The sequence below is a fragment of the Mustelus asterias genome, chromosome 1, assembly GCF_964213995.1.
Source record: "Mustelus asterias chromosome 1, sMusAst1.hap1.1, whole genome shotgun sequence".
In the NCBI taxonomy this organism is placed as follows: Eukaryota; Metazoa; Chordata; class Chondrichthyes; order Carcharhiniformes; family Triakidae; genus Mustelus; species Mustelus asterias.
The window spans coordinates 36,536,380-36,551,620 of record NC_135801.1 but is presented as its reverse complement, the minus strand read 5'-3'; the positions used below and the strand labels follow the sequence as shown (position 1 = coordinate 36,551,620).

The window sequence follows — 15,241 nt, the reverse complement described above, 5'->3', positions numbered from 1 at the left end:
TCAAGGAGCTATCTGACCAACACAGTACACAATTTTAAAACAACAGTTCAGCATCCATGTGTCTTTTTTGATTGCAGTTCTATACTGTTGTTGGCACAGTGGTTAGCACTGCTGCCTCACAGCGCCAGGTGCCCAGGTTTGATTCCCAGCTTGGGTCACTGTCTTTGCACGTTCTCCCCATGTCTGCATGGGTTTCCTCCAGGTGCTCAGATTTCCTCCCACAGTCTAAAAGACATGATGGTTAGGTATATTGGCCATGCAAAATTCTCCCTCAGTATACCCGAACAGGTGCCAGAATGTGATGACTAGGGGATTTTCACAGTTACTTCATTGCAGTGTTAATGTAAGCTTACTTGTGACATTAATAAATAAACTTTAAACTTGGTAGACGTTGTTAGTGTTAGATCTCTTTCAATTTCATCTGCCATTGTTCTGATCACTTATTTAAATTATTCTGTAATGTCAGAGCTGCCCCCCCCAATTTTAATACTGCCCCCACATATACTCCTCCATTCTAAATTATACAATATGCAGACCTGACCGTCCACATTCTTTTTGAATTTGGGTTACTAACATAAATTAGAAATATTTGTGATCCCATAATTGACCCAGTCTCCAGTTATCACTTCCAAAAAGGTACAGGGACATTGGCTATATAGGATTCACTGAACCAAAATATCTTTATGCAACCTGAAAATTATCAAGCTGATCTAACTTTAAAGTAAAGTTATTGAATGCGAATCCCAAATATGTAATGATCGCTCACAGTTGAGTGCAGAGCCCTATGTATGCATGTGTCTTTCAGTACACAAGCAGTGGTGTTCCCTCATCTGCAACTCACCCAAAGCACTGTGTGCTGAAAACTGCAACTGCATGCTGTTATTTTCTTTTGGAATTTAAAAAATACTTAGGAAAGCAGCCAACAATGTAACTGAATTAGAAATCAAACTGATCAACCAAAATCTATTTTTTGAAGAGGATGAAGGAAAGGAAATAGGTGTAAGTAGTTACTGTGATTTGGATTAACAGAGTAATTCCAATCCCAAAGTTTAGACCATCAAACTATGACAATGTGATAAACAGGAGACAAAGTTATTTATTGAGGTGTAAACAAATCTTTGGATTTAATGTTGTTTAAAAAACACTCATAAGGGTTTATGATACATCAAAGCCCTTTAATTGTGTTGTAATCATATATGTTTTAACCCAGCAGTATACACACACTTGTCTCTTCCTTTTCTCTGTCAGTGCTCACACTCTATGAACAGTACAGGCACTATTCACCTTCCACAATGCACACAGACTTCATGACGCAGAGCCTAAAATAATTTTGTTTCCACTGGATCAGCAGCAGTGCTATGCACAACTTTGCATTCATTAGTTTTGGTAAAATAAAGTGTAACACACGAGCAAGTTATAATTCAGACTGGATTTGATTTTTACTTGTGGCTCTGTGTGCAACTTTTATTTTAAGCCCTCTGGCAGCAGTTCTGTTCCAGGACATTACTACAGTACTTGCAGTTGAGGGAGGGAAGGAAGAAAGATCTGGGAGTTTGGTTAAATAAGGAGAAGAAAAAGCACTGAACCAATATTCTAATTAAATAAACTCCTCAGTACAACTGTACCGAGTACTGTATGTTTCCCATAAACAAAGCCTATGCTTTGCATAGTTCTACCACAAAGTTGAGTAAAATAGTTCTGGAATCTGATTTTCTCATATTTGATTTTAATGACTTTTTGTGAGAATACGTTCAGGGGCCCCTCAGTCTGAAATTATCTTATCCGTGTCAGCACCGTTGGGTTGAACATTTTGAATGTTTTAAAAAGCACACACACTGACAATCTTGTACAGTTTTTCATAGAAGGCAGCTAGCAACTTCCAAAACCTATATTGGTGATTAGTAATCTATATATAGTCAAAATGATACATTTTTTGAGAAATATATGTTAAAAATCTTGTTAGCTGAGTACTTGTTGCATCATAAAAACACAAAATCTATCTGCAAATGAAGACTGCCTGCCAAAAGTACATTATGCTTGCCAAACTGCCCGAGACACACTGGGGCCCAACACAGTGAGGTTGGGAGCAGTTTTACTTGATACTGAAAAAAGACATTGTTAAAGTCTTACTACTTCTCGAATAGTAGATGCCTGTTCCTGTGGTGCTTTTTTCCCCCTCTCTTCATAGTGGGAACAGGAAGTAATATAATTCAGCTTGCCTGTGAATAACATCCTTTCACAATCTTCATTAACATGCATTCATAAACAGAACGGGCCTTGAGGTGTATCAGACTTCTGTTTTTACTTCAGGATAGGAATCTGGAGGTTGTTAGATTGGAAAGTTACCAGTGACAAATTACTTTCTACATTTGCCTCTAGCCAAAAGAGAAAAGACTGCACTCAATTACATTAATGATGTTGTTGACAAACTCCCAAAAATTAGTTCCACATTTTTAATCAATAAATAAAATTGACTAAGATCGCACAAACCTCTTAATGTCATTTTAATAGCTGATGGTAGGGGATTGCAAAGAAAATTATACTTTCTTTGGATAGCTATGAGAGTTGAATAGACTGGTCATAGTTCTGGGTGAAATTGAAAGGGAAACAATCTGAAAACAGTTGTTCCAGCATAAAACAGATGGCTATGTCCATCCCGGTTTCGTCAATTCCATGTTCATGGTTTTGTTTATCTTTCTAACCATGACTAATACTTTGAAAAGTAACTGGAAATATAAAGCTGACCTTCACTCTTTCAAACTGCAGTACCTTTTGCATTGTTGTCGGTCGTTCTGATTATGTTTCTTTCACCCACATATACTGTCATTTCATTACATCTTGCACAATGTTAGGAGCAGAATTTCTGCACTTCCCTGATCTCCTGATATAACTTCAGAAATAGCATTCAGGGAGGATTCCCAGCAATCATCTGCAAAAGTTATGGCGGAACATAGAACATTACAGCGCAGTACAGGCCCTTCGGCCCTCGATGTTGCGCCGACCTGTGAAACCAATCTAAAGCCCATCTAACCTACACTATTCCAATATCATCCATATGTTTATCCAATGACCATTTAAACGATCAGCAGAACACTTGCAAAGTTCCAAATATCTAACTCTAACAGCTTCCCTTATTTGTCCCTCATATATGTTCTCAATAATAACCTTGTATGTATTTTTATTAAAAGCAAAGGGTCCCAGGATTCCTCACATGCAAAAATAGACAAGGGAACAGATGCCAAGAAATACAGGGAGCGATTAGGAGGGGGTGACCAAAAGCCTAATGGAAAAGATGGGTTTAAAAAAGGTATTTTAAAAGATGGAGTGAGAACTGAATGAAAAAGAGGGAGTTAGTGAGGAAGCTCCAGAGAGAGCAGCTGAGGCAATTGAAGGCTCCGTCAAGGATTGAATAAAGGAATCAATGCACAAAAATCCTAAAGAAGAAAACTTCAGGTGTGGGGGAATATAAGTTGCTTAAGAAGGAATGAAAAGTACATGAATGAGCACTTGGAACATCAGAACACTCAAGACTATGGGCCAAGTGCTAGTAGATGGGTTTAGGTGGGAGTTCAGGTGTTTCTTGCGTGTCGGTGCAGACTTAATGGGCCGAAGGGCCTTTTCTGCACTGTATGATTCTATGATTCTAAGTTCCTGAGATGGATTGGGTGAGGCTTTGGAGGTATTTGAAGACAAAGCAGTCTGCTTAATCTGCACCCCATCTACCAACTTAAACATTCATTCCCTCCACCAACAATTCATAGCAACCTGTACCATCTACAAGACGCACTGCAGCAAATCAAGGCTCCTTTGACAGCACATTCCAAATCTCCAACCTTCACCACTTAGGACGAGAACAGCAGATGCATGGGAACATCACCACCTGCAAGTTCTCCTCCAAGCTATACACTATCTTGACTAGGAACTATATCGCTGCTTCTTCACTGTTGCTGAAAAATTCCAGAATTCCCTTCCGAATAGTGCTGTGAGAGTACCTGCACAAGATGGACTGTAGCAATAGAAGAAGGTGGCTTACCATCACCTCCTCAAGGACAATTAGGGATAGGCAACAAATGCTGGCTTTGCCAGCAACACCCACATTCTATGAAAGAATTTTTTACAAAAAACATCAATTTTAATGTAATATTTTATGTGACAGAAAGCCAACATAATTCACCAATATGCAGCTCCAGGAAAGGGCATTAGTGTCGTTTTTTATACAGATAACGAGACTGTGCTGATTAGTCTGAAGGTTCAGAAATTCCTCTGGTATGAGTCATGGTGAGTCTGGGTAAAATCCTGTCCATTTTAAAGAAATAAAAAATGACAATTTTTACAGAGTAGCTCGGTTGATGTAGATATGTATTTATTTTCCTTCCTATTTCAACTGGGACAACAAGCATGGTTAATCTTCACTTCAACTCCACTTACTTGCCCGTTCCCCATGTCCCTTGATGGTCTGAGAGATCAAAAATCTGTCCATCCAGTCTTAAATATATTCAATGATACAGCATCCACAACACTCTGGGGTAAAGAATAACTCTCCTCATTTCAGTCCAAAATGATTAGCTCCTTATCTTGAGACTAAGGCCATCTACCAGATTTCTTAGCCAGAGGAAACAACTTCTCAGGCCTGGATCTTTCGATTTTCTTATTGTCAAGAGACTAGATGTTCAACCCAAGATGCACACCGGGACTCTGCATAAGTCCTGATGTGCTGACCTCCATGGGAATTGTCTGGGAAGTTTGAACTGCAATGGACGGGCATTTCGCCTGCTTTCTAGGACCCACCATGAATGTTTCCAACTCTGAGCTAGAGTTGGAGGCTTCGAAAAGTTCCATTGCACTTACCTGAATAATTACCAGGAAATGTTAGACAGAAAAACCCTAATCTAACTCCTGAATAACTACAGAACTAACTCCCCAATCACTCACATTTACCCCCCCTTCACCAATTCACCCCTTTATCCCTGACTAACTCCCTTTACTACTCCCCTCCAAACAGCCTGACAAGCCTTCCAACCTGACTTGATCAGTCCTGACCTGACTATCCCTCCCAAACTTACCCGACTACCCCTGATTCACTTACCATCTACCATCTTACCCGCCACTGTATCCATCTACCATCTTACCCTCCTGCCAACACACCACACTACCCATCCATTACCTTACCCAAATAAAACCTCACCCACCTGCCACCCTATCCATCTATTAGCTCACCCACCTGTCACCTTACCTACCTACCACTGCACTCACCTACACCTTTTGCTGTTGCTGCGCTGATAATGCTGACTATGGTGCCTGGTCCACCCTCCCTCTGTGCCACTCCTCCACTAACTCCGGGGACCAGGTGGGCTGGGTGAATGAGTCCCATGTCTCATTCACTATAACTTTACTGGCTGCTGCTCTTGGAGGGACTTTCCTACAAGAGGCCCCTGGCCTGGCCTTGGCCTTCAGCTTTGCAGTTCTGTCTTCAACGCCTCTAAGCTGTCCCTCAATTTTGTGCGTTTGCTGGCTTCCTCTCCCCTTTCAGTAGCAGATTCCATTACAATGGAAGGAAGCTCCGCAGTGGCTGTCCTTCCCCTCTGAGTGTGAGGCCTCGCCTGGACAACACCATTTTTGAATGTCATGGGATTGGTCAAGGCAGAGAAAAAAAGCTTTGAAAAGGATATCAGGAGGGTTCAGATACAGATTGGGCATTGTGATGGTCATGGGTGTTGGCACAGAGCAGACAGATGACATATGCATGGAACTGGTAATAAGGTCCAGGGTAATGAGTGAGATTCAAAGATAATAGAGGGAAGAGAAAATATTATGTTGGGTGGATCAAGGGTGATGGGGGCAAGCATGAAGATAATGGGGGAAGGTAGAAGGTATAGGATTGGGTTTTGAATGTAAGACACACCATTGTGGCTTGCTGAAAATGCACGTTCAGTTGCAAGGATTGTAAGGAGGAGGGTTGTTTTGGGTGGCTGAATTTCGTGTTGTGCCAAATTGGCCAATTAGAGGGACTCCCTAATAATTAGTTAAATAGATGAGAACAATGGACGAGCATGCTCTCACATGTATGCCTGCCCTCTTCACACAGTGCAATTACTGCAATAACTATGGTCTCATTTGCTCAAGTTTCCTGCAACTTTGGGAGCAGGAGAAGAGAATACAAAGGAGAGCTTTTACTATCCAACAACAGAGGCTGCAAAGTCAACATCAGGCAGCACCATTGGGGGAATGTTCGTCCGGACAGACATCTAGGAAGGCATCAGCCAAGACAGGCATGGACGCGTCAACTCATTCAGAGGACAAGAACAAACTACCTCTAAAGGTCAGAAAGGAAATGCCAAAGACATCTAAGGATGCCCCAGGAAATGGTTACTGAGGTGTGTTGGATTCAAAACATTCATCAAGATCTGCAACTGCATGGATTTAGCGGTAACCCCATGCCAATGTCCCTCAAGATTAAAGCAATTTCTATGCCAGCAGTGGCTTCCAGGACACAGCAGACAACATATGACGCATTTCACAGTTGCCACACATAGATGGATAAAGCTAATAACCGATGCCCTATGGTGATTTTATCCACTTCACAACCAATGAAACCAACCAGCTTCAAGGTCAGCTGTGTTTGCTGTCATCACTGGATCATCATTGGCGGGGTTGGATGCTGCGACAGGAGGGGACTTTGGGAATTTTTCTATTCTATCGGTTGCACTATAACTTTATCTTCTTCCCTATATTAAGCTGATATTTCTCTACACCCTAGCTATGACTGTAACACTACATTCTGCACCCTCTCCTTTCCTTCTCCCCTATGTACTCTGTGAACAGTATGTTTTGCTTGTATAGCATGCAAAAAACAATACTTTTCATTGTATCCCAATGCATGTGATAATAAATCAAATCAAATCAAAATCTTCTGGATCATGGATCATACCAATGAAAATGGACAGATGGCTAAAGAGAGGTAGTGTTAAAAAATAAACAAAGTATTCGGGACGAGAAACAAAGTAATGAAATTTTTCTTAATCTTAGTGCACTTGCTTAAATCACTGCTCAGACAATAGCTACTGATTCAACATGTGAATCTCAGCCAGTGAAGCAAAACGTTGATGCCTTGTACAAAATAGGATCTTATCAAAAAGATAAAATATGACAAAAAGCACAGTGAAATGGGATTTTCTTGGACTGGAGCTGCTAAATAACCCCAGTTGCAGTGTGTGTTATATGATGAAGTCCTATCAAATAACAGCCTAAAGCTAGTTCTTCTACACTGGAAATTAAACATGAAGAACATAAGGGCAAACTGCCAGAATTTTTTAAGTTGACACAAGCGCAGCTAATGGTGAGCAAGACAGTTTTGCATTCTGCTGCTGCTGATGGCAATGTTAAGGCCCTTGAACACTCAGTGAGGTAGAGTTGCAAAGTTGGGAGATCCCCATATCATAGCAGAGGAACTAATACTACATGTGCCTGTGGGCATGGTAAGCACATGCTTGGAAAGAAGGCCTCAAAATTAATTTGTGAATGCCATTATCTCAATTCCTTAGTGCGATTATAAAACAACAGGCTGAACTAATGACTTGGCTAATAATGTCTTATTAGCAGTCAGTACTTTGATCTACAGCTGGACGAATCCACTGATGTAGCAGACTTAGCTTGCTTTGGGTACATGAGGTATATTTCCAAATGTGCAATAATGAAGTACATTTTGTTTTGCTAGACATTGTCAGAACAACAGCTGAGGCGATTCTTCTACACCGACAGAGCAAAGTCAATGACTGGTTGGGATAGTGCAGCACAGATGCTTATTAGGGCCATCGCTCCCAATATGATGTGGGCATATTGCAATATACACCAAGAAGCGCTTGCTGCCGAAAAGCATGCTTAACATCTTGAAGGAGGCTCTGGACAATGCTGGAAGATGATAAGCATAATAACAGCTCAACCCTTGAATCTTCTGCTTGATGGGCGGCACGGTGGTTAGCATTGCTGCCTCACAGCACCAGGGTCCCAGGTTCAATTCTGGTCTCGGGTCACTATCTGTGTGGAGTTGGCATGTTCTCCCTGTGTCTGCGTAGGTTTCCTCCGGGTGTTCCGGTTTCCTCCTACAGTCCAAAGATGTGTGCGTTAGGTTAATTGGCCATGCTAAATTGCTCCTTAGTATCAGGGGGATTAGCAGGGTAAATGTGTGCGGTTGCAGGAATAGGGCCTGAGTGGGATTGTAGTTGGTACAGACTCGATGGGCCGAATGGTCTCCTTCTGTACTGTAGGGATTCTATGTATTGAGATAGGAAGGAAGTATATTATTGCACTACATCGAAGTTGGTGGCTGTCACATGGCCAGATTTAGGCACATTTCTTTGAGTATTACTCTGAGCCCAAGTTATTCCTTATAGACTACCCATTCCCACTCTTCCAATTTTTTTTAATGATTCATCCTAGCTCTTATGGCTGGGCTACTTGCCAGATATATATTATTGACTAAATAAGCTACAACCAGAACTTCAAGGTTAAATGCAACCAACATCCTCAATGTCTAGGCCAAAATTGTGTCACTGATAAACATAATTTTTGGCTCGCTTGTGGAGGAAAACAACACTAAGGGCCCGATTTTACCAAAACTTGCTGGCGCGAAATGGCGGTAAAGTTGGGCGCGGGCCTATGTCGCGATCTGCATCCGATTCCTAGCGGATCGCGCCTTTACCAACGGCCGATTCGGGCGCCGTTCCGGTGCACGCCCAAATCGGCCGGCGCGACGATTTAAATGTATTTGCATGCATTTAAATCTACTTAATGAAGCGCGCGCCGAACTTTACCATCAATTCCCCCTTTACCAGCGTTCGGCCCAATTCGCGTCCGTGCCTTTACCGACCTGATAAATAAAAGTCCCCAACTTGGAGTTTTATTCGGCAGGGGAATCGCCGAGGCCCACCCTTCATGGACACCCCCTCTAACCAACCCGGCAGACCCCCCCTCCCCGGGATCGGACCCCTTTGGGAGGCAGGCCCCCCCCGGCAGAGCACACCCCTAGCCTACCTCGATCGTGGTCTCCCTCCACCATCCTTCCCGCTCACCTTCAGTCCTTCGACAGCCTGCAGCACGTTCCTGGACACTGACTTCAAGCCACAGCAGAAGTGACCGGGCTTCACACAGGTCCGCTGGCGTCTGCCGGAGAAGGGGGGTGGGCCCAGTTGGAACTCTTGGGGGGGGGATGAGGAGAGCGGGTGGGTCCACATTGCCCTCTTGAGGGGGGGGTGGGAGGGGAGGGGGAGTGACATCTCATCCTCTGGGTGATGAGGGGGTGTGACGTCTCATCCTCTGCGGGGGTGGGAGGGGAGGGGGTGTGACATCTCATCCCCTGCGGGGGTAGGGGGGAGGGGGTGTGACGTCTCATCCTCTGGGGGGGGGGGGGGGGGGGGGAGGGGGTGTGACATCTCATCCCCTGTGGGGGTAGGGGGGAGGGGGGGTGACAAAACATCCTCTTTGGGCGGGGGGGGTGGGAGGGGAGGGGGGGGTGACGTTTCATCCCCTGAGGGGGTGGGGGGGAGGGGGTGTGACGTCTCATCCTCTGGTCGGGGGGATTCCGCTGCGTGTCTGCGGCCCCCAGGGGATGAGACGTCACACCCCCTCCCCTCCCACCCCCCCAGGGGATGATAAATCACACCCCCCCTGACCAGAGGATGAATGGCAGAGAGGCTCTCTCTGCTCTCTGCTTTTTTTTTGCGCCCGGGCGCGTTCTGTCCGATTTTTTCCAAACTGCGCATGCGCATTTCGGAGCTCCTATCGTTCCGGCAGTGCTAAGCCCCGCCCACTGGACCGGCGCCGGAAAAAAGCGTATGGGCGCGCTGGAGCGCGGCCTCCGGGCTCGGATCTATTTGACGCCCGCACCCGGCACTTAGTCTCTAAATGGTAAAATCGGGCCCTAAATCTTTTTCAAACATTCATTCCTATGAGTGAATAAACTAAAGTTACAGGAGGTGGCATCAAGCAACATCTCAATTACATGGTCCCTGTCTGTCAATGGGCAATGAAAATAGCTAGTTCTGCTAACTTTCCACAAATTTTTCTGCAGTACCCATGCCACTTGTCAACAAAAGAGCAAGAGACTCTACTGGACATCTCAGCTGATGACAGACTCAAGATTCTGTTCTAGCAATGGTTTTGGGTCTAAATCAACGCATGTAATTTTTTTAGGAGTGTAGGGGCAATTTGCTTAAGTCCCTTTTCATTTTTTTGTGGCCATGCATGCATAGTGACTTGAAGGGCCAACTTGTGTTCAGCTTGTGTGGGAACTTTTGGATTGCTGTGCAGCCATGCAGCTTAAAGGGAACATTGGTCCAAATACAAAAATATTTACAATTGTCAGACTGGGTTGTCAAAGTTTTTGATACCAATTCCTGCAATTTACCTGTGTGACAATTGATTTTTAATCACTCACTGACTTTGCATAGAAAACAGCTTCGGATTTTCACTTAATATTACAGGGGGAATCTTATTTAAAAATGGCACAGTGTTTCCAGCGAGAAAACCAGAATGGTTCTCTGGTAGAATCTGGACAGAAACATGCTGGTTTTCTCTCCAGATTCTACCACACTCTGCCAAAAAACATCAAGGAGGCATGTTTTACGACATCATGCAGGGGGGCAGGGCCTCAACTGCCGGCAAACCCCGACTGCACTGAGATTGGGCACTATCTTTAAAGGGCGCTCTGATCAGAACATGAACAAACCACACCTCTCTCCCACCCCACAACGAGGTTGCAGGGATCCTGTCCCCACCCCTGATCGGAGTCAGCACTTCTCTCCCTGCCACTCCCTCCCCCCCAAAACTTTGGCCCTTCCCCAACACCCTCCGTGAATACTGGCACCTACCACACCCCCCTGATCATCACTCATTCCTCTCCCCCCTGATCATTGGTCCCCTCCCTTTCCAACTCCCCCACTCCCAATCGGAGATGGCACCCACCTACCTCAATGGCCATCAGTGGCATCCCCTGCACTTCTGTCTGCTCCCAGTCCACAACCAACTCTAAATGAATCCCCCCCCCCACCACAACAACTCCCCCATGAGGCTCCCACTGGGGTCTGCCCCTTGGCACAGTTTGACTCTACCAGGTTGGCATGGGCATGGTGTCAACCTGTGCCAAGGGGCAGTGACCGGCCACTGCTTGGCCACATCCCTGTCCCTGGGGAGATCCCCACAACAGATTCACGTCTAGCTGAACCTATTGTAAACTGTGCTGATGTGATGTCACATCGGCATGATGTCAATATACAACCCAGGTTGCGGGGGGGGGGGGGGGGGGGGGGGGGGTCAATATATGGCAGAGGGAGGCAGGCCAATCAGATTCAAAGATATAAAAATGTATTTAAGTCAGGTTCATGTCCATGATGGGCGTGAACCTGATTACATCGCCGGCGAAGCGCGACGAAAATCAGACATCACGATCTTGCTGGTGAGATTCACAACTTCTGTCCTCCACTGGATATTGAGCCCCCACCACTGATTACATGGACGGTGAACGCAGGCTCAAGACCTCACCTTATGTGCGTATACTCAAATAAATAGCAAAAACTATCAAAGTAATGGTGAGAATTACTATTGAACCATTGTTCAAGTTATATATATGTGCGGCGACCTCCTGAGAAAGGCAGGCTCTCATCCAGTAAGCCGTAATACTCTGCTATGGTGAATTGATGAAAGTGAAAGGAGCGGGCAGCAGAACCCTGACTCCAGAATTCTTCTCCCTCAAGGCAACTCCTGTCTTCTCTGTCCAGAGACCTGTGGCTCTGGGATTGGCCTGCTGAGTCATCTAAGGACAGACAAATTGTGAAGCCTGGCAAAGGTTACCCCAAGATTGAGGGACCGATGAAGCAATATATGTGAATTATAGTTTGTACATTTTGTACATTGCTTGGGCATTAAATGGTTTAACAATTTAAATCTATAAGCTGGTAGGAATAAATAACAGCTGGGGAATCTACAAGGGAATATGACAAAGTACAGTTTGGAAATCTCTGCTATTAGGAGTTCAAGCGAAGCTTCCTTATCCAGTGAGCTGTTAGAGTGTGGAAGGAATTTGCTACCACAAGGAGTGGTTTAGGTGAATGGCACTTAAGGGAAAGATAGATACATGCATAAAGGATACACTGCTAGGGTTAGGTGAAGTAGATTGGGAGGAGGCTCATGTGGAGAATAAACACTGACATAGCCCAACTGGGCAGAATGGCCAAATTCTGTGACAAAATATGATACAAAATATGATGTGAAATATGAATATGAGAAGAAAGGGGAGAAAAGGCAATTTGGCCCATCAGTCTCCACCCTATACATTAACTAGTGTTGCCTCATGCACCAACTTCCCAGCTTTTTGTGATATTTACTCCCAGGATGGGAAAAAAGCTTGCATTACAATTTATATGTTGCCTATGGTATTACAGAACATGAATACATCTGCTGTTGCCATAAACATGAGAAACAGACTCTTGGAGGACAGGGTTTTGCCTTTGCCTGGGATCTCTCTCCAGTCACTCATCTAATCTAACTTTCTAATGATCTCCTGTACATGTATCACCTATGACAACAGGAATGCAATTTGTGGAATGGACCATAGATTTGATGTGTTGCAACTTTTCTCCTACTTCAAATTCCCTTGTACATGGCTCTCTACTGGGAGTGTGGGAGCAGAGAATTCACCCTCTGTTTAAATACTGCTCTGTTGCACCTAATCACTTTAGTTAAAATTAAATGACAAAGTTTCACTAATGAGGGAATGTATCTCTACGATGTATTGAACTGTTGCAACCTGTGGTGGACTCAGTGTGCTGGGTGAGAAAAAAGATTGTTTGCAAACAGGCTTGTGGCTGTGGAACTGGTTCAAGCTGCAGCCTAGAGAACAATGGAAACTTACTGAGAGGTTGCTTAAGTTGTGAAATCTGCCCAGCAACGGAGACTACAAACAGAGTGACATGAGGAAACCATTTTTATTACGACACTATATAGCTGGACTGAACGCCATGTGCCTTTGAAATAAAAGCTTTGTGCCTCATCACTGACTCTCCAAAGAACCAGGATTTGAAGCTAAAATCTAACAGTTTGAAGCCAGGATCCAATACTAATGAGGTTGAGATGATACATAAATGCATTAATTGATATCTTTTTATACCCTATACCTCAAACAAAAATAAACCATAGTCAGGTTTTTCGCAAAAGATTCTGTGCATGACCTTTGGTTAGTACTTGAACATACAGCTGGTAATTTGTATCCTATCTGTCAAGTCCAGAGAATATTGGCTGCCCAGCATGAGGTGTTCAGATTGTGGACTGAAGGATAACAAATACTGTATGTATAAAGGCAATCTAAATTGATTTCTCTCATTCTACTGCACAGGTTTGTATCTCAGACTGCAAGATAATGTAGGTTAAGTATATATGTGCAAAGGTAAAATACAACTTTGTCTCTTCGCCATTTAAGTAACTGTATCACAGTGCATGGACATCAATTAACTGTAAGAAGTTTAACAACACCAGGTTAAAGTCCAACAGGTTTATTTGGTAGCAAAAGCCAAAATTAACTGATCAGTGTATGACTAGATGACTTATTAGATGTTTTGCCAACAGCAATCAAACAAATCTTGTCAGTAACAGGCTTTTTCTTGGAACATGGTCATGCCTACATGAAGAAATGTCAATAGATCATTAACATTCGACTTACCTTATTTTTATCTTGTACAACTAAAACTTTGCCAGTGGCTTCATTGAGCACTGCACCTGCAAGATGGACAAGAAACAAACAGTGGATAGGTGCCCTGAATGCAGTACAGATTTGTAGTTCACAGGAAATTAGCAAAAAACAGAATCCCTGAAAACCACAAAATAACAAAATGCAAAAGCTGAGTGTCCATTTTGTAAATTAATATCCTTTAGAGAACTGTTGCATTTCTGAATTTTTCTTACTCATGATGTTTGTGTTTATCCTAAGAATATTGTCTCTGTTTAATTCATCTGTCACCCCTTACAGAAATTTGAAAAGAATCTGCTGCAGAAGCTGTGCCAACTTTAAAAGCCGAAAAACAAAACCCTTTAATAGTCAAAGGGAAATCCTTTATTGGTGAAAAATAGAGGCATGCTGTTGAAGCTTTTCATCTTGCACTCATCAGGACAGATGAAAGAATGCCAAATTTCAAAGCAAGCAACAATTTATACAACATGGAAAAATGGTGCTGATTGGTTGCCAAGTTGATTCTCATTTGCCAAAGTGTTGACATGGAGAATGTACCAAGGAAACTTCTGTCCTTCATTTTTGTTTAATTCAAAAAGGTGCAATGCCTGGACATGTTATTTCTGTTTACAGAGGACAGGTCCCTGCCTATGAATATATGTAGCTTCTAGCAAGCATAAATGAACCACATTTTGAGCCTGACTAATAATCTTAGCTTGGTTGTTAGTATAATTCTTAGTACACATTGGATTTTTCAGCAAGTGTAGTCCAATTGCAGAATCAGGTCATAACATTAAACATCATCTTCTGAGTTTTGCGACAATGGGCTGGTTGAAAACAGTCAGTACTCTGCCAATTGCAAATAGCCAAAGGGACATACTGTTTGATACGATCTGCCAGTCATGGGGGTATGCAGTCTACGTACCTGGCATAGCACAGATACTGAAATTCCTTGACCACATTGATCATTTATGTGGCAGGCAGAACATCTTTTTGGTTTGATGGTAGCTTCCTTTTAGTAGAATATACCACACATGTTGTTACTCCTTTAATTGTAAACTATTAGGCAGCAGGAGCCAAGTCATATCCTGACATTACATCTAAACAAACTTTCCAGAAAGATCTACATTGTGATCATGAGTGGAAACAGTGGTTGATTTATTTTCTCCTTAATGTGGGTGCTGGTGCCACCTCTAAAATCCCATGACCTTTCTATTTAAGGTCTGATAAGTCTCTTTGGAACCTATTTTCAGTTCCACAGCAGGCTATGAACTTACAAGTTCAGCCATCAGATAAACTGAAATTTCTTTTTAATTAACCACAACTTGTTACTTGCTATGGTTATAACTAAATGGTCCCTATGACCTAAATTTGATCTTTGTTCTGAGGAATTGGTTGAAAGCCAGCTGACACTGGCCATTTTCTAACTGATACAATAGCAATGTTTTCAATCAAGGCCCACTGAATGTCTTGACAAGTTTCATCCCCAAATGTGCATCATAGTTTCCTGTTTAAGGTATACCATAG

The 15,241-nt window shown here is 43.3% G+C and overlaps 1 protein-coding gene across 2 annotated transcripts in view; it reads right to left on the bottom strand.

The window, feature by feature from the left end:
* Positions 1-15,241, bottom strand: part of nudt6 (nudix (nucleoside diphosphate linked moiety X)-type motif 6) — a 232,293-nt gene that overhangs the window by 161,348 nt on the left and 55,704 nt on the right. For both annotated transcript variants that reach the window (XM_078211281.1, XM_078211273.1), the window contains exon 3: positions 13,709-13,764. In XM_078211281.1, the coding sequence (XP_078067407.1) occupies positions 13,709-13,764 (56 nt within the window). The remainder of the gene's footprint in view (positions 1-13,708; positions 13,765-15,241) is intronic.